The 21,623-nt window shown below is 27.5% G+C and overlaps 1 protein-coding gene across 2 annotated transcripts in view; it reads left to right on the top strand.

Moving 5' to 3' along the window:
• The first annotated feature begins 6,703 nt into the window (after positions 1-6,703).
• LOC100198195 (myosin-VIIa) overlaps positions 6,704-21,623 on the top strand; it is a 110,130-nt gene continuing 95,210 nt past the window's right edge. Inside the window, exons 1-3 of one of the 2 annotated variants that reach the window (XM_065788179.1) lie at positions 6,704-6,797; positions 9,476-9,538; positions 9,679-9,789. In XM_065788179.1, coding sequence (XP_065644251.1) covers positions 9,521-9,538; positions 9,679-9,789 — 129 coding nt within the window. In that variant the 5' untranslated portion in view covers positions 6,704-6,797; positions 9,476-9,520. Of the gene's footprint in view, positions 6,798-9,408; positions 9,539-9,678; positions 9,790-21,623 lie in introns of those variants that run through there. The other variant, XM_065788178.1, reaches the window with a different exon arrangement.

Genomic DNA, 21,623 nt, shown 5'->3' with positions numbered 1-21,623 from the left:
ATATAGGAGAAAGAGTGCAACAACTACCAGTATATGATTTTTTTTCAACTTACCAACCTTTCTACAGTTTCAGAAGCCTTTACCTCAATTTTGTACTGTTCTTCGCTTTGACACAAAGCTAGTCATGTTTTTGTCCATGTGATAAGCAAGTTTCAAACCTCTAATCTCATTCAAGTTTTGCTCTCTTACTATAAGTGCTTCATTCTTTACAACTTTATAGTTTTTTCTGACCATCTAAAACTTGGAAATGTTCAATTCAACAACCCTCATCCCCCCCCCCCCCCTCAGCTTAGAATATTGACAAAGAGATTTTTATGTTATCTCGTACACTAAATTGGTACCTAAGAAAACCATGGCACTTCATTTTTATATTAATCTAATATTTGAATTGTTTTTCTTTAAAACTTTGTACAATATACATAAAATAGTTACATAAATAAAAAAGTAATTGTTACCAATATACATAAAATAAGACTTTCTTTGTGAAAAGACAAATCAAAAAGTTACAAAAGAGAAAAAAAACGAAAAATTCGCTTTAAGACTATGAAATTTCAAATGCTTTAAAACACTTATTTAATTGATCCATTCTTAAATATAGCAAACAATGTTTATTAAATTTGATTTAAAGTAATGAAATAGTTCGTTAAAAGTGAAATAAAAAAACGTAGAAAAATAGTAAGGCTCTGTTTAACATCAAAAATTATGTTTAGTTTAATAATGCTATTTTATAATAAAATAATGAAATAATAAATTAATAATAAATAATAAATTAATCTAGTTTTCTAATGGTTTTTTATTATAAAATAGCGAATCAAAATCGTTTAAATCAATTGAATTTTTTTTTTTAAATTAGCAAACTTTAACAAAATAAAACTTATAAAAAAGCAAAAGTCAAAACATATTTTTAGCAAACTTTTTAAATATTTTAGCAAACTATTTAAATGACTCTTAAACTTTTAACTTTTATTATTATTTTCAGAGTTTATTTAAATGTTTAAATGCACAGTTTTGAAATTTTTTATTTGCAAGCGAATTATTTTCAGCGGGGTGCAATTAAATTTTTTTTTTTCATCTGCTTCACGTACACAAAAGTAAAATATTTCACAAGGTTCCCGCTTACTGTTGTTTTCAGGTCATGGTCGGACTTTCTAGGAGGTTGGGTGGGAGGGGGGTCCCCTGCCATGTCTGAAGGTTATGTCATGTCGGGCTTCACTATAAATCAAAACACACAAATAAAACATACAAAAATAAAAATTAATAAAAACTGTTTATTGTTTAAATGCTCAATTTTGCAAAGACAATACACAAAAGGTGGTAGTTATTTCTACGATTAAAATATGGAATGTTTAACAAAGTATACAAAGATGCCGTAAAGCAGCCTTATATAATTATTTATTAGTCGTAGAGTAAATTATCTTAAGTAAGAGACTAAAAAATTAATTTATTACAAAAAAAACTTAATATTTCGTTTTTTTATCGAGTAATAAGCATAAATTTTATATAATCCTAGTGCCCTGGAGAGGATAAAAATGTGCCTGTCAAAATTATTTTTGGGCTCTCCTCGTAACAACGATCTAACAAGTTTTCACTTTTGTTCTGTTCCTGGGTTGAAAGTGTGTTTTCTTAACCCGTTAGTTCTAGAGCAGAAAGGAAATCGTTGTTGTTCCAGAAAAACTTTGCTTCTGTGACCGGGACAATGAAATTTGGAGAAACACGTGTTTCCGAGAAAATTCTCAATTTGCTTTTAATGCCGAACTTTCTTCTATAATATTCCTGAACTGCTAAAGTTGTCCAAATGTTTCTACAATTCTCCTAAACACTCAAAAACGTTCTAGAAACTTCCAAAACTTTCGAAAAACTCTCTGAACGTTCTAGAACGTTCTTGAATGTTCCAAAAGTAGCTGTACAAGTATAATAGCATAGGTGTCTTGAACCAAGATTCCAATTCGTGTTATTGCAGACTGTTATTCCAATTCGTGTTATTGCAGACTGAAAAAATAACGATTCGTAGTTGAAGAGAAGTTATTTATTTAATATGACATCAAGAGGTTGTTTGCATCCAGCTGATTCATTCTGATACGTGCGCAGACAATTTATAAAGACAAGTGCGAAAAAGTAAAAGCAAATCGTAAAATGTGCGAGGTCTACAAGGCATACTTTGGCGTACGGTCGGAGAACAAGACAAATCTTGGGCACCGCATTTCAAATGTAAATATTGCAAGAAAACACTTGAAAATAAACTGAGTTGTTGCCTCTCGCCTAGAAGTGTTATAATTTATTTTCATAATGCTTTTTCATAATTTCAATGCTTTAGATCTTGTTTATTTCAAGGAGTTGTAATTTACAAAGTTTTGTCATTAGTCGTGTAATGTAGGCAAATATGTTTCATCTTGAAATCTCATATTATTATAACTCCTATATATTATTATCTGCTATGTTACAGGTTAGTACAAAGGAGAGAAACTAGCTATGAAGTTTGTTATCCCGCAAATTTGGTGAGAGCCGACGTACAACTTAAGCATACATTGCTTAAGTTAAACTTTCTGCATGGTAAACCCAAAAAATCGTCGCACCGGAAAAAATGCCCCTTAGATTGTTTATCCGGATATACCTTCTTCCATCAATCCAGTACCACACCGTCTCAATGTTCCTGTTCCGACTCCTCCGAGGTTGCATTGGCCATCCTCAGAAGACAACAGCAAGTCAGATAGCGAGGTTGACACAAGAGATATGGACTACGGTTCCGCAAATGAAGTTGGGGATAGAAAGCTGCACTTCCTTAACCAGAAAGACGTGAACAATTTAATTAGGAACCACGGCTTACAAAATCGAATGCCTAACTTCTATCTAATCTCGAACAGTGGAACTTTTTTTTTTTTTTTTTTTTTTTTCCGAAAGTTTTTGTTTACATTTGACGTAATATATATAAATTACATATTTTTTTTCAAATACAAACAAGGCTTCTTCTAAAAGAAGATCAAATGATCTTATCGTCAGAAGCCTTTTACAAAACAGAGTACGTAAAGTATTATAAAAACGCCTTTTTACAATAAGAGAACGTAAAAAATTAACATAAAAATATTAAAATAGCACTTAGATAAATAAAAACAAATTGGCAACAAAATATATAAAATGTATAAAACAAAGATTGAACATACATTTCAAAATTATTATATATCATAAGACAAATTAAAAATATTCTAAGATATTTTCAATAGAGAGAATGAGATCTTTTAATTTAATTTTAAAAACAGAATAAGTTAGGGGTAAGCCGAAGTTAGGCAAAATAATTTTGTTCCAGAGATGAGCTGCACGATACAGAATTGATTGAATTTTGTTCGACAGAGTGGTTCATTTAAATAGTTATTATTCCTCATGTTAAACTTGCTTAAAAGTTTCAAAATAAAAAGGTCTTTAAAAATTAAAGGAGATAAATCATACTTCCACATATAAACAAAAGATAAATTTTTATATACGTTTAGTTTATAAATATCGAGGATTTTCGTTTGATTGAAAAATATTGAGGAATTTGAGAACCGATCCGCAAAATTAATTACACGGATCGCATGTTTCTGACGGCGATGGAGACATTGTAACTTGCTTTGATCAGTACTACCCCAGGCAATATTTCCATAACTTATATAACTATGAATAAAAGAATAATAAAGTTTAGTTAAATTATTTTTATCTAAATGAGTACGCGCCTTATATAGAATTCCAATACTTTTTGAAACTTTCCATGTGATGTTCTCGTCAATGGAAACCCCCAGGTATTTAGTTACAGAATCTCTTTTTATTTCATTATGGTCAAAACAAATCAAAACACACAAATAAAACATACAAAAATAAAAATTAATAAAAACTGTTTATTGTTTAAATGCTCAATTTTGCAAAGACAATACACAAAAGGTTAGGCAAAATAATTTTGTTTAAAGCGGCATCAAAAATTTTCCAACTTCTTCAGTCAGCATGATGAGCTGTGTTTCTGCAACAATGTTGCCGATCTATTACAGGCTATTGGTGTTGCATGTAATCCAATTGAACAATGTCAATTCAAAGACAGTAAAAGCCGTATTGCTTCACAACGGAAACAACTACCCGTCTTTCCTGATGGTCCAATCTGTGCATCTCAAAAAGGACTACACTAGTGTCAAAATGTTGCTAAGCGCATTAAAATATAACAACTACGGATGGGAGGTCATCGGTGAATTCAAAATGGTATCATTCCCCATGGTTCTTCAAGGAGGTTTCACGAATTTTCTTTGTTTCCTCTGTCTCTGGGACAGCCATAACACTAAGGTGCATTGTTGCACAAAGGACTGATCACAACAGACTGAGATTTTGGGAAAAGCAATGTGAAGTGGGAGCCACTGATGGAGTCTCATAACGTACTTATGCTATAGCCGCACATCGAGTTAGGCCTCATTAAACAATTTTTTCACTGCACTTGATAAGAAGTCAACGGCATTTCAATACCTCTAAGATCTTTTTCAAAAGCTAACAGAACTGAGGTCACGGCTGGTATATTAGTTGGAATATAGATCAAGAAGATCATAGAATATGAGGATTTTGCAAAGCTGTTGAACAGGTTGAACAAAGAGAGAGCGGCGCAGAGCAGCTTCGTTGCAATTGTTCAGGGCTTCCTAGGTAATCACAAAGCTGAAAACAATGTGGAGTTGGAGCAGACTTTCATAAATAATTACGCCAAAATGGAATGCAGAATGTTGCTGAAAGTCCATATCCTTGATTCGCATCTCGACAAATTCAAGAAAAACATGGGCGCTTACTCAAAGTAGCAAGGCTAGCGCTTTTATAAAGATATATTGGACTTTGAACGCCGTTACCATGGACAGCATAACAAAAACATGATAAGGGACTGCATTTGGGGGCTTCTTCAAGAGATTGAGTCACAGTACAATCGTAAATCTAGAAAACCTAAACATTTTTGAACTTTGTTGATTGGTTTTCGACTGTGTTTGTATATTCCTAGTGTAATTTTCGTTTTTACCTGATCATAATGACGAAAATCAAAAAAAAAATTGTTCTATTTTTACATAAAAACGATTTTTCTTCGTACTGTTGTCGTGTAAGCTAAGTTTGGACTTATTGAAGTCATTTTTCACATACTTTATACATTTGGTATATAACACTTTAGCATTTTAAGCATTTGGTATATAACACTTAGAAGAACAAAAATTGTGTTACATAGTGTAATTATAATAATAAGCACTGGCTTATTATTACTTATCTGATTGGGAAGCAAGTTCCCAACCAGAGAGGCTCAGAAATATTTAATGGGGCTCCAGCCCCATTTTTATTATTTAAAATATTATTATTTCTTTTTTTTTATTATTTAAAAAACTATTATTTCTTTGTAAGTATTGTATTTTAGTTTTTTGTATTTGTAAAAAATATATAGTGAAATACAGTTGGAGTTCAGCTTTAAATACGGTGAAATGCGTTAATCTAAAAAATTTCTCATTTTCCAATAAAAAATTTTTTTTTACCAATTTTTTTATATATATTTTAAAAAAATTTATGAATTAATTTTTTTAAACAGGTCGAATAAACTAATGGACGGAAGGATGGTTTAAAGATATGAAAATTTGCCTGCACATTATTAGAAATTTCCTTTACCTTTTTAACAAAAAACTATGTGATTAACGTTTTAACGTATTTTGCTTGTCTCTTCCCCCCGGGCTCCCAGTGCCAGTCCGACCCTGGGTATTGTTATTGTATTAGAAAGATTGCAATACGATGGGTATTGTTATTGTATTAAAAAGATGAATTGCAATACGATATTTATTATGATTTTATTATAAAATTACAATAATTGTAAATCATAGATATCATTTTTTTTAAATTAACACCATAACAATAGCTATTGTTTAAAGCAGATATGCAGCTATATAGATATATTGTAACAACATAGCAAGCTAAAAAGTTACAATATGTAACCATAGATTTATTGTGACGTTGTGAATAGCTACATACCTACGCTCTATAGCTATCAATATATAGTAATAGTATCGCTAGCTACAAAGCTGAGGTATGTAGTCATTGAATAGCTACAGATTTGTTTTAATGTTGTAGCTAGCTACTATGCTACAATTTGTAGCTAACGATATTCAGTAGTGTTATCGATAGCTATAAAACTGCAATATCCAGATAGCGACATATCAAAATTAAAATCACTATATTATAAGTTCAATTGTTTTCATGAATATATTAAATCTAATACTAAAAAAAGAATTTTTATGGCGTAAAAGACAAAATGTATAAATAATATGACACGGGACATAAAAAAGTTGTCTTTTGAACGTCTTTTAAATGTATCGAACGTCTTTTGAACGTTTTGGACGTCTTTTGAACGTTCAAAAGACGTCTTTTTTTGGTCCGGTACCCACTGGGTAGTTTTAATTTGTGATAAATAAGGAGAAACAAAAGTAGTGTACATGCATCGACTGATACAAGCTAAAATATCTAAAAATCAAGTAATAAAAAGATTTTTAAAAAATAGGAGAATTTTGTGTGCAAATAAGGATTTTGTCTTCATAATAAAATTTTGGTCTAGGAAAGCCTTGTTTTCAAATACAACACAAATTTATCATGCAAATCACTTCATGACAATAAAAAAGAGAAATAAAAGTCGGGTGTAAATTCACCAACTAAAAATAAATAAATAGAAGGGTTTTTAATAAATATGTACGCTCAAGCCAATATGGGTTTTTGTTAACATATCGAGACTGTTAAATTACATTTGTTGTGGGGTAATCTGATGTTTTCGTACGAACCAGGTAATCTTTAGAATTAAAAGCAGTTTATCGATTTTTAAACATCGATAGTTTTTTTGTCAATGATCGTTAGAATATAATGTCTACTTAAGAAGTACTTAAGAAGAAATACTTTAATTATTAGTTTTATATAGGTTAATTAATGGATTTACATTTAACTAATTTATTCTAACTAAATGTCAATAAGCTAAAACTGCATTATACTAAATATACATTGCACAATAAAGTGTTTACTTAATGATGTTATTACGTTTAAGTATATATTTGTGACTTTATTTTTAGATTTAATTGTGAGTTTATCATAACGCAGTGATTCAATTATTTTTGAGGATTACAACTACAAATTTAATGTTTATTTAACAATTTATTTATGGTTTAATAGTGTTTGTTCATGGATTTAAAATGTTTACATTGGTTTTATATAATTTACTTATGGTTTGACAGTGTTTGTTCTTGGATTAAATATGTTTACTTTATTTTAATAACACTTTATTTTATTTGTATAATTTATTTAGTGGTTTCATGGTGTTTAATAATAGAATAATTTTGTTTACTTAGTTTCTAAAGCATTATTTAGTGGATAATTAGTGGTTATTTATGTTTTTATTTTGTTTACTATTTGTTATTTAGTAATTAAGAGTATAAAGTTCAACCTATTACTTTTTAAAATAAATAAAGGCAAAATCTGAACTTTTCCTCTTGGTTCTGTTGAATACACTTCCCTTTCCTCCCCACAAAAAAAGTTTTCATGATAGAAAGTTTTATGCCAGTTAAACAATTTAAAACAAGAAAAAAAACTGAAACTTTTTTTGTTAGTAATGTTGCACAACAGTACTTAAAATTTTAATGATTAACTGTAATCAATTTGATGCAAGTGCAGATTTATACCCCCTTTTTAAACTTAAAAAAAAAAATTTAACAACCTGGTCTTTATTATAAAAGGAAAACCATTTTGAAAATTTGACCAAGCAAAAACATATTATTTCTGTAACCTTGACTCTAACTCTTTGTACATAAATTTATGTTCATCTCTATATATTAGTTTTTAATTGTATATCTAAATAGCAATATTCTGGAACAAAATTTCATTTAAGAAAAATATAAAATATGTTCAATTGAATATAAAAATTACAAATTCATGAAAAAATAAAAACTGGATTGTTTAATTTTTTTAAACTATATTTTAAAAACAATGGCAGATATAATTTTTAGTGTAATTTTTTAAAATTAAAAATTGAATTAGAATTAAATTTTTTACTTTCGTTAAATTTTCATATTTTCTAATCTGATAATTGATAAAAAATAATCTAATCTGATAAAAAATATTTACAACTAATTATTATCAGTTGTAACATTTTATTTACAACTGATAATAATCATTTTTAAATAAAATGTTTGGTTAATACCAAGAATTTTATCTTGTTAGAAGTTGTATATAACATTAGTCTGAAAATTTCCTATCTATTAAAAAAGTATTTGAGCATATGGTTAAGTTGGTTACCTAGTTTTTATTGTTTTAATATAAAAATTGTTAACTGCAATTTTTTTAAATATTTATTTAATTTAATACAAGTATGAATTAATGTACATAAATTGATCAGCTTATAGGAAAAAGTTTAAACTACTGTACTATATTGAGTAATTAATGTTTTTAAAACAGTGTTTCTATGTTATGGCTTCAGTGTTTCTATGTTATGGCTTCAGTGTTTCTATAATGTCAAGTAAATAATGATAATCCTGCTTATTATAAAGTTATATTATTTTAATTATAAGTAATAATTAAGTATGAAAGTTTTCATATAAAAAGTTTAAAAAGTTTAAAATATTATTTATTATAGTATTTTTATTTAGTATATTTTACAATAAAATTTAATTTAATGTTGTATAGATTTTATTTTAATACAAAATTATAATAATTCTCTTTTAGAAATATCTAATATGCTTTAAATTATTAAATTAGTTATATTTCATACAAAGGGCATTGATGTTATTAAAAAAAAGACATAATTAAGATTAAGCACAAGAAGTAATTAATGCTTAAAGAGTAATGAAGAGATTAATTTAGTTAAAAGGTTGCTATAGAGATAGGGTTTTTAAATAAAACAGTTTTTAAAGCCTTAAAGCATAAAACAGTTTTTAAAGCTATAAATCTTTTAATTTTAAAGCAGTTTTAAAATTTTAAAATGACAGTTTATACACTATAAATTATACAGCTATATATTATAATGAAATAGAAATGCCATCATGTGTGCCTATATATATATATATATATATATATATATATATATATATATATATATATATATATATATATATATATATATATATATATATATATATATATATATATATATATATATACACACATGATGTCATGTTCCTTATTCAATGCCTATGAATTTATTTAGGAAAACATTAAATTTTGGTTCTTTATATTTTATTTAACATAAATTATTGTTGGAAAATAATTGTTCTTGTAAATTTTATTAATAATATTTTATTAAAGTAATATTAATGAAAAATATATATATAGAGAGTCGTTTGACTTTGACCTAACTGCCAAATTTAAAATATCAGAGGTCAATTTTTTTCCAAGATTATTTCCAAGATTGTTATTATAATGAAGCTTTTTTTTAGAAAAAAATGTATATATCTATATATTTTTTTATTTTTATTATTAGAAAAATATAAACTTTTGTAGTCTTTGTTATGGTGTTTGAGCGAAGATGCCTATCTTCAATCAGGTTTTTGCTTTTTTGTATAATGCTTTTTTGAGACTAAAAATAACATTATCAAAACTTATTTTGATAATTTTTATAAAAATTTTATCAATTTTTTTGAAATTTTTTGTTTTATAATAAACTTATTTGATGTTAAAATTTAGGGTGATTATGTGTGGTTGCCATGTGGATCTAATGAGTTCAGTGCACCTATTGGAGCTGTTGTTACTTATCATGATGGTATAAGGGTCAAGGTTGTTGATGATGAAGGCAAGGTAGAAATGGAGTATCTGATTATTAAAATCTTATATAAGTTAAGATTAGATATTAAGTTATCTATTGTAAGTTATTGAATAAGCCCTTATTTGTCATAATGCGTTTTAGAAGTGTGGTAATTTTTTCTAATTATGTTATGTTTTTAATGGATTTTCAGCCCAAGAAAAAAAGTTATTTCTGAATTCTTATATGCTTTTGAAAAAAAATAATTTTTAGGAGTTTGTAAAACTATATAAAGTTTTTTTTTAACATTATCATGAGAGGTTTTAAGTATTTTATTTTTAACTCTCTTAAATATTCCGTTCTTATCATCACTATTTTATCATATTGAAAATAACTCTATATTAACTTTTAACTTCTTTTTCATACTATTTAATATTAATTTTTTTTAAAACTGATTCACTCCCAACAAGTCTGCAAGCAATCACTATTAAGTTAGAAGTTACTAGAAAACAAAGAAAAGTATCAAATAGCAAAGAAAAATGGTTGACAAGACTTAAAAATTTAAAGATAGTATGAGTCAGGAAACACTAAGATAGGAGAGAGTTTCAAAACATTGAAGTGAAGCGAAAAAAAAAAGATTAATAAAAGTTTTTAAAACATGAAGAAATAGATATAGTAAAAGAATGCAATTTTTCTTTTGCTGACTGATGAATCAAGCAAGAATGAGTTCTAGTTGATAAAACTAGAGATAAGAGCTCAATTGAGCAGTGATCACAATAGTATTTGTGGAACAGAGAATAAAGTATATCCTTATGGCGTTAGGGGAGTGACTCAATTTTGAGAGATAAAACAGATCCAACTACCTTTACTATGCATTTTTAGATTTTGTTTTGGAGAGAAATAGCATCATTAGATCAATCATATATGACAACAGTACTTCATACAGGAATAAATAAGAGATTTGTAAAGGTAATGCATAGAAACAAGTGTAAGATGGTGACAAGCACAATAAAAAGAAACAACCTTAGCAGATGCTAACTTTGCAATAGATTGTATATATAGTTTCCATGAGATGTCAGTAGTGAATGATAATCTAAAAAGACATAAAAGGGTGGACTCATCGAGAGGGTTTCATTAATATGGGAATGTTCACAATATTGTTATTTAAGTTAAAATTTACAATCCACTGCAAGCCCCATATTGTTGTAGGAAAGAGATCAGATTCAGTACCACCTGCCTGTTTTAAGCAATTAATAGGAAAATACTTGGATAGAACCTTGAGGTACTCCAGAAGGTACTGGAAAAGAAGAGTGTTGGCCTTTGACAGCGGCCTGCTGGCTCCAAAAAGCCCAACCAGGATTTTTCTAAAAAGCTGTAATGCTGAAAAGGTCCAGCCAGTTAGTTTTATTTAAACGCAAAGTTTATTTACCTGTAAATAAACAGTTTTGGTAAGTCTACTTTACACCAACTATTTCTACACTTATTCCTTACTTGAATATTTTTTAGTAAGCAGTAGAAAAACTATACATATTGTCTACCTTTTTAAGTTATGAATAAAAAAATAATTTTTAACATTACTAACTTATAAAAAGTTGTTGTACAAACCGCAATTTATCACCGGTTCAAATATTAATACCGGAAGCGGGTATTCTAATGTTTATTAATTACATTTGGTATAAAAAGTTTAAAAACATTTGGTATTAGATTTAAAAATATGTGGAATAATGAACTTACCATGACCACTGACCTTTTTTATACTTATTCTTTATATAGTCGTTTTATTTCAATAATTTTTAGTAAGTGGTAGAAAATAAAAATCTATCAAATCTTTATTTTGAAATAATGATTAATGTTCAATACCTAAAACTTCTTATTGTAAAGTTATAAACTACTATATAAAAAAAAAGGGTACAGACTTACAAATTTCTTTCTTTCTTAATTTTCTATAAAGTTTTTATTAGTTTTTTTTGCAAATCATTTGCAGCTTATTGGGACTCCCGCTCCTTTAATTAATTTTGAAGAAAATAAGAGTTGAAATGTAAAATTTTTTTTTCTATAAGAAAAAAAATTGTCACTGTGTGTTAAACCTGCAGACATAACTATTTACCTAAACACATTAATTACTCAAGTACCCTGAGTATCTTGACTTATGTGCATAAAGGTCCTACCCCTGTTTTGATGTTTATTAAGATTTTAAGCTTTTTTGAAAATTCTCTACCTTTTGTTTGTTATGATATATTATATCTTTTATATGTTTTTACATCAATATGTTATAACATCAATAAAACTTTGAAAATATTTTTTTTTTGTATTTTAGAAGATTGGAAAAAATTTAAGAGAAAAAGTTAAGTTGCATGCAACAGGATTTAAACCCTTGCATCACTTCGGCCACTAAGGGGCATTAATCTTCTAAAAACTTTTTAAAAGTTATTTTTCTCCTTATTTTTGAATTATAGCAAATAAACGCTATAAATCAAAAATAAGGAGATTTTGCTGCAATGCAGTTTTTGAATAAAAGTAAAACTTTATAAAAGTAAATGTATCTATAGAACTTCAAAAATGTTCTAGTTTGTATTTTAAAAAATTAAAAAAATACGGAAGCAATTTTAAAGTAAGAACTGTAAAACTTGATATCTGTTTTAAGATTGCGTTACAGTTAGATATTTGCACTAATCTCCTTATCCTTGAGAGATAGTAAGATCAGATCCATGAATTAAAAAATAAAATGTTTAATTTTCTTTAGTTAATGACATTGTTACATTAACTTCTTGCAATAATAAAAAGATGCTTGTTCTCAAGAGATGTGTTTTTGTGATTAGATATAACAACTGTATAGGAAGGTGAAAACCATAAAGTAGAATGAGATTTAACTTGGAACTGTCAAGAAGCAATAAAAGCTTCCATATCTGTTTGAAACCAGGATGTAACATAGGAAGTACATTTATCAGCTAAGAAGCAAAGACATCAGCCCAATGACTGCCAAAAAAATTATAAAAATTCTTTTTATGATTTTCTACCTACTGCCCCAGTCAGTTTTGGGCTAGTAGGAAGTATTGTGGTGATATGGTGACTTCAAAGATGAAGTATAAGGTAAAAGATTTAAAGAGATTTTTGCATTGTCCAAATCAACTAAAGGAGAATAAGTAGAAACAGAACACTAGCTATGGTCAGTGAAATGATAAATCAAAAAGTAAAGCTAAGTGATTAGAGTTGTCTGAAAAATGAGTAACAAAGTTAACTATCTAAATAAACAAGTTACAAAGTTTACTATCTGAATGAATGAGTCACAAAGTTAACTATCTGAATAAGAGATTGGGAAACACAGAACTTATAGGCTTTAGTTCCAGCAGGGTTAGTCGTGTTAGATAAAGCCATTCAGTGTGATTAGCAATAAAATCACCAATAACAACAATATTGGAAGAAGGAAAAAAAAAAAAGGGCTTTGTTAATTTGATCAGATGTTATATCTAAAGGAGTGCAGTCTTGAGAAGAAAGAATAAAGAGAGCGAAGAGATGCAAAGTAGAAGCACATAAAAGAATTGTCAAAGGATTCAAACCTATTTTCTTTACAAAAAAGTGAGTTGGTGTGTAAGTATACACCAAATTTAAGTTCAATGAATTTTGCAATAGGCAAGATTCAACTGATGGAAAGTTACTTCGAAGACCACAAATATTTGTAAAAGATATATTGAAACAGTTAGGTGGTGGTGAAGATTTCTCAAATTTAATATTTTTCGGTACTTTGATCATGATATAAGTTATAGAGAAATTAACTCAATTGTAGATAGAGCATGACATCCCAAGTCATGAAATATACAGTTGCCATAGTTCTGCTGATATCAAGGAAGTACAAACCAAAAATCTATGAGTAGATTCACAAAAATCCACCATTCATCATCATAGCCAGGAAACAATATAGCAATAGATGTAAATCTATATCTACGCCAGCTTAATAAATGAAGAGGTGGTGCAAAGCTGACCTGAAAAAGCCTTATAACAGAATTATTTTATTTACTCATAAGTCTTTGATCTTGTGTCTTGATACAAAATGAATATTTGTATCAAGACACCATTTCTAGATTTTACTCAAGGCTTTTACTTGAATTTTAAGTCATGGTTTGTTTCTCCTTTGCCTAGAAAAACTAATCCCACAAAGCAGCAGGATATGGGACAGGTAGCACTGGTTTACAAGTTACCAATTACATGGTGGTCATGATGATCCTGAACCAAACCTGACCTGGTGTAATATTATTAACAATATGATCTACTAGAGTAATTTTTCCACAATTCTTAATAGTAACAATCTAAGATCTTCATTTTTATGCTTTATTTTGTTTTTTGGTCTTTTGAAATGATCTTGAGGAGAAAAATCTTTTTAAGACAGGGCCGACGACATGGGTTTTGTGGTGTATGTGTTTGCACAATCATCAATTTTTTTAAAAAGTCTCCTATATCTAGAATTTTCTTATAAAAAAAAAAAAAAAAAAAAAAGATTGTTTAGAAAAAAAGTGGGGCATGTGCCCCCTGGCCCCCTCCCCTAGTGTTGTCAGCTCTGTAAGAAAAGAAGAGGATAAAATTTTTATTTAATAGCAGTTATATAAACTATTCAAAAATACTAAAGTTATTAAAAGTTTTTGTTTTGAACAATTCTTCATTTTTATGATAATTATTTGTTTTGGTTTAAAAATAAAAAATAAAACGTTTTTTTGATAACTCACAAATATTTACTATGAGTGATTTTTATTACTATTGTTAAATGTTATTATTTTTATTTTGTTTTATTTTGTTTTATTACTTGAGTGTTTTTAATATGTTTTAATATACTGTCTAAATAAAAAATAAAGTTTGAAGTATATTTTTAGAGGGTATAATATACTGTCTAAATAACTGTATAAACAGTATAATATACTGTCTAAATAAAAAATAAAGTTTGAAGTATATTTTTAAAGGGTAAAGATCCAAACCTTCTAAAAAAAACCTTTACTTTCTGAATCGCTTTTGATTACCATTTTATTAATATTTAATATGAAGATTTATAGATTAACTTTTAAGAAACTTTATTTTAGACTTTTTTTGAGAAAATGTTTGAAATAATATGAAATAATAAAAATCTTATAATCAACTAAGATTATCTTTCTTTTTATTTTTCTATTCATCCTCATCATAATGTATGGCTCTGTTGGTCACTTTTATGTGATTCAATGTCTTACACATATAAATATAATTATCTTTTTGGTTCAGTTCTGGTTAATAAATTTTTAAAAGCTTGCAATTCGAGTATGCTATAAATATCTTTATAGTATTCTTTTAAGTGGCATAAATAAATATAAAGTTTATATATAAGTACGTCAGACTTATATAATCAATAGTAGCATAAATATGATAATGTCCATTGTTTTTTTATTTATGTTATATCTTTATTATCAACAGAATCTCATAAGAATCCATTGGGAATATGACAAAAAAAAACTTAAAATCTTTACATGTTTACAATCATATATATTATGTTAAAGCGTTTCAATGTACAAAAAGTTAAACATGTTGAAACTTCAAACTTTTATTTTATTATAACTTTTGATATATTATTTACTTTAGTATTGAAACAGCCTTGATCTTGATGTTTTAAAAACAAGTTTATTAAGTTATTTAGTAAAAACATTAAACACATAAAGAATTGAGAGAAAAAAATTTTAATTAAATTTTTTTTGTAAAGATGCGTATTTTTACTTTCAGATAAAAATGTAATTTTTTAGGCATCAAAATTTTAAATTAAGTTTAAATTATAAAATGATTATTTTTAAAATTTTTATAAAATTTTGCTTCTTTTGAGACCCAACATGATATACTTTTGAAGAATTTTTTTTTTGAGACCCATCTGATGTTAAACAGATTGCGTATGGAGCGATATTCAGTAATTGTTGCTAAAATATGACGAACAATTGGCACTATGAACTTACAAACCAAATATTTTTTAATTTAAGCTATAAAAGTAATATTTTTAATATTATTTTTTTGATTATTGATGATAAGTATACTTGTCAAATGTAGTGCGGAACATGATTTTATGCACACTATGGAAAACAAATATACTTTGTATACTCGTTTTCCATTGTGCCTATGAAATCTTTATGCAGAGTACAGAAAACGAGTATACTTGTCAGCAATAAAAGCTAATTGAGTTGCTTAATTACTGTTAGAGTTCAATAAAATTGAAGTTATTTCAGTGTAAACTATAAACTTCTTCTGAAAAAAAGTTTTTTTTTTCAAGTAACTGTACAGCTTGCACGAGGTAAGGCCTTTTTTCAGATTTTTTAAATTATTTTATTATTTTGTTACTTTATTATTTTATTTATTTTAATGTTATTTTCTTTTTATTGTTCAATATATAATTTTATATATAATTGTTTCAAATATAATTTTGATGGTTTGATTTAGTAATTTTTTTATCCTGTTTTGTTATACAGATATAATGGCTTGTAGATATAACATCAAAAAGGCTTTCGAACTGATAGTGAATGATGAATTAGAAGAGGTGGAATCATGTGATTCTTTTGATAATGATAATTTAAAAATGATTTGAGGTTATCTTGTTCCGAATTAGACTCCAAATAAAAATTATTGTGGAAAGACTATTTCTGCAGCCGCTATTCCTAATCTTGATTCTCAATTACAAGGACACGCATTTGATATTGAATCTGGATGTTTCAAAGAATGCACTTTCAAACATTTTAAAAATTCAAAAATTTAACATGTTTTAATTCATTTATGCAAATGTCAAGAAAAGAAAAAAAAATTGTTAATATCAAACATTTAAAAAAATGCAATATTAAATTTAATTATTTAATATTAAAAAAAAATAAATAAATATTCTTTATAGTAATAATAAAAAAGCTGTTAAATAATATTTAACTCGTTTTGCGGTAATATTATTGCAGTAATTTAAAAAAGTTAATGTCTTTAAAAAATAAGAATAAGAAGAGAATTTTACGATGTCAAATATCACGTTAAGCTTATTAAGCATTTTCACGTTAAGCGCATTAAGGGTTTTTTATTTAAAACAAGGCCTGATAAAGGAGACTGGAGCTAGTTGCAACAGGGGTAAGTTGCAACAATTCAGTTTAAAGATGGTTTTTATATATTTTTCCTAAAATTTTATTATTATATGGGGTAAGTTGCATCATAAAATAACTGCAAGTTTTGTTGATTTTATGCACTTTTCAAGTTTTATCTAAAATAATGGGCGCTTTTTTTATATAATGATAAACGAAAATAAAAATTTTATGATGAAAATAAGTTTATATAAGTTGTATATAATATATATATATATATATATATATATATATATATATATATATATATATATATATATATATATATATATATATATACATATATATATATATATATATATATATATATATATATATATATATATATATATATATATATATATATATATATATATATATATATATATATATAGTGTCTAATAAATATAACAATTTTTTTCAGTTTCAACAACATGTTTCGATTATACAATAATCATTATCCAGTATAAAACTGTTAAATACAAAAACTATTTGATATATAGTGAAAACAAACATTAATTTAATTTTATTCATTAGTCAAGCAAAAGAAAACATGAAAGGTGTGAAAACAATGTCATAGAATAATGGAAAATGTAGAAAATTATATCATAGAGTAATAGAAAACCTTAATTAGAGCTGGAGTGATAGCGTGTAATTAAAAACCTGTTTGTTAAGATCACGCTTTTCCAACATAATGTGTCATGCTTCTTTGATTTTAAAGTGATGTGAGGTTTTGCTGTAGTTGAATACTGAAAAAGAGTCTTTATTGGCTACATTAAAGCAACTTGTAATTGAATAAGTATGTTGATTTATATGAGAAGTTTTTTGTAATTTTAAATATTCCTCAATTCTTTTACTCAAATGTCGAATGGTTTGACCCACTTAACAAGCATTACAGCTTTTACACACAAATTTATATATGACATTTGAGCAGAGATGTTGAGGAGTTTTATCTTTGGTTAAAAAATATGTATTAAAACTAAAGGGTGAGAGTTTAATATTAGGAGTTTTACAATGAATTTTGATATTTTTCCAATATACGGCATTTTAAAGTAATTTATTTTTGAGGAATCAACAATTTCTTTATTTTCTTTTTTATATAGTCTGTTTAGGTAGGTTTTTAAAACACAATCAATTAGTTTAATTCAGTAAAGGTTTTTTCAGAGAATATGTTTAAGTTTAACTAAATCAGAATGTAATTTAGACCATTTGTTATTAGTTTTATAAATCCTATCTATTAAGGTTTTTATCATGCCAATTTTGTATGAAATATTGGTAAAACTTAAGTAATTTGTTAATAGTCCTGAGAAAGTCTTTTTTCTAAATATGCTGGAAGTTAAGTTATATTTGTTGTCAATAAAAATATCTAAAAAAGCTAGTTGATGTTTTACTTCTTTTTCAATGTAAATTTGATATTTTTGTGTTGATGATTCATATAATTAAAAATTTTTAAAGAATCTGAGATTCTTTAAATTTTAAAGAATCTCGTTTTCAAATAAAATATATACATATATCAGGCCTTGTTAAGAAGCATTACGCAGCTCGCATTTTTCTTGCGAAAAGGCGATTTGCCTACGCGTTCAGCAGTTTTGCGCTACGCAAAAACTTATATCTCTTAGAATATTTAAATTATCTTTTGATTGTCGTTAACGTGACGTTTATTCAGAAGAAATAAAGTCGTTAAGTAAAAGCATTTAACCGCAATTGTAAACTAATAGATTTTTTGTTTAAGAAACAGTTTGTTTCATAATTTTTTTTGTTGTTGTTAAAAATTAGTTAAAAAAAATAAAGTGTTTTAAGTTTTATCTTAAGGAATTAAATATATAAATTCCTTTTAAATTCAAAAACTATTTTTAGTCATAATAATTTAAAAAATGCACGATTTATTTTGATGTAAATATTTTATTAATAAGATATTTTGTTTATTGTTAATTCAATAACGTAAAGTTTTAATGACGTTCGTTTAATTTATGAAAATAAATTATGATCACGAATATGTTATCTGTAACTGATAAATAACAAAAAAAAACTCTTTATTGTTTAAAAACATTATTAAAAAGAGTTCACAAATTAAATAAGAAAAAGTTTATTAACAGTTAATAAAATAACCAAAAACCAACTGTAAAATCATAAGAAAATAAACAAACATTATTTTACGTTTCATAAAAAAAATATTTTTTTTCAAAATAAAATTTAATTCATATTTGAAATAATAAAAATGATTTTTTAAATAAGAACTTAGGTTTTAGTTCACTTTTGTTATAGCGAGAAAAAAAAAAACTGTTTGTATGATTTTTAACGCGTTAATAATAACGCGTTAATAACTTTAATTACAATGCGGTACTTGAAAAGACGCTAGTGACGCAATATAACTTCTAACGATGCAAAATATACTTGCTAAGTTGAGTTACTTATAAATGCGTTACGTGTTTTCGCTACGCAGCGAAATCTCGTAACAAGGCCTGGTATATATATATTAGAGTTGTTAACCGGAAGATTTCGTACAATTCTGGAAAAATAAAATTCTTTCGGAAGGATATTGAAAATCAGGAATTTTTTTTTTTCGTACCGAATTTTATGAAACAAAAAAAACTGTAGATGTTCATTTCAAAAATGCTACTTACAAAATTTAGCCTTTCGCAAGTTGAATTACAAAATAAAACTATTTTGCTACATACAAAAGTAGCACTTACGGAAGTCGGATTTGCGAAACAAGCTCTTTCGCTAAACGACATTTTGAAGTCTATAAAAATTTTTTATTGGTCTAACGGATATAATTGTAAAAAAAAAAAATATACCATAATGTTTATAATTAAATTTTACTTTCAGTATTGCAACATATGAACATTTTAATGCTTTATTTTTTAAAATAATGATAAAAAACCTAATTTCTTTCGAAACAAAATTCTTTCGCACCACAACTTGCAAAACAGTTCTTATTGGAAAAAAACTTACAAAATGTGGCATAATAAATATATTTAATTACGTTTTATGAATCAAATGCGTACAATTAACTAAGTAATTAAAATACTAATTTTTTATATGATATTGATAAGTTTCAGTTTTAATCTTCTATAAAAGAATCAAGACTTTCATAAAATATACTTTTTAGAATGTCATTTAATGAATATGAATTAAATAATAACTGTTGTTCAAATGTTAACGTTGTTCAAGATAACTTGAACAACGTTAACATACAAATGCAATTGCAAAATCGGAAAACAATTCCTTTGTTGAAAGGTCAGGTCAGGTTATCCTGCTACTAGTAACATGTAACCCAATACAATCTCTTTCATGTCCTGCTGCTTTGTAGTATACGCCTTTTTAGGCAAAGGCTAGGAGATGCCAACTCCGACTTAAAACACCCCCTGCCTTGGGGCTCTTGGTTGAGTAAAGGCTAGAGATGGTGTCTCGATAAAAATACTCGTCTTGGGCAGATGTTAAATGCATCCAGCTACTGTCTTGTAGAAGGCCTACTAGGCAAAGACTTAAGAGGTGAACAGATTCTATCTGTTGACCAGCCTCGCACCCCTTCTTCATCTATTAGGCTGGCGCAGATGCATTTTTGATACATTGTTTCCAGTTCAGGATGTTGAATGCTGGATCTTCTTGAATCAATTCATGGGTTTTGCTTGTGTCTCTGTTTTTATGACTAGGCAACTCATTCTATTATCTCCTAATGAGGGTACAGCTCTAAAACTCAGTTTTATGGTTCTGAGGCTGGCTGGTAGTCAGGTTTCCCGAACTCTGCGGTAGGCTGATTCCATCAACAGCTGAAAAATATCAAAGTATTAATAGTGCCATGTTGCGCATGGATAGTGTCCCAGTTTGTACATTTGGTGTGCATTGCGGAGGCCACATTTGGAGCCCTTTGTTAAGGCATAGGTTTTGTTAGTAGTAATGAGGCAATTGCTTGGGCTATTAAACAGTGTTCTGAGTACTATCTATGCTTTGAATCAAGTTCTTCAATCAAATTTAAAAATAAAGTACCAAAAACTATAAAACACAAAAAACCATCATCATCACCAAGTTCTCTAAACCTATCATTCGCTAATATTTGTGGTCTTCGAAGTAACTTTTTTTCTGTTGAGTCTTATCTCTTGCAAAGTTTACCAGACCTACTTGCTCTTTGTGAGACTTATTTGAGTTCAGCTGTCTCATCTTGCTATCTTAGTGTTGATGGTTATCTTTCTTTAATTCGTAAAGGCTCCAATAGTCACATGCTTGGTCTGGGCATTTACATTTGTAAGAATTCACCCGTTTGTTGTGAAACTAGGTTTGAATCCACAGACTATTCTTTCATGTGCTTTCGTTTAGCACCACTTCACTCTATTGCCTTTCTCTTTGTTTCTCTTATATCACTCTCCTTCATCTCAAGACTGCAATCTTTTTGATGTTATTTCTGATCATATTGACCAAGTCCTCTCTCTTTATCCATCAGCTAATATAGTTGTTGTTGGTGACTTTAATGCTCACCACTCTGAGTGGCTTGGCTCTAGTGTTAGTGACTCTGCAGGCATTAAAGCCCACAACTTTTGCCTTTCTCAGTCCCTAACTCATATAGTCAACTTTCCAACTCGCTTTCCAGACAATCCGAATCATTTACCTTCTCTACTCAACTTATGTCTTGTTTCTGTTCCTAGTCAGATGTCTATTTATTACTGCTACACAGATGTCTATTTATTACTGCTAGAAACAATTGTAAAAAGGTTTTTTCTAACGCCAAAGCCCGCTATTCTCAGGTCATGAAATCTCGTATCTCATCTCAAAAATTAGGCTCTCGTGACTTCTGGAGAATCTTT

The sequence above is a fragment of the Hydra vulgaris genome, chromosome 01, assembly GCF_038396675.1.
Source record: "Hydra vulgaris chromosome 01, alternate assembly HydraT2T_AEP".
NCBI lineage: Eukaryota > Metazoa > Cnidaria > Hydrozoa > Anthoathecata > Hydridae > Hydra > Hydra vulgaris.
This window is presented reverse-complemented; position numbering and strand designations above follow the sequence as displayed.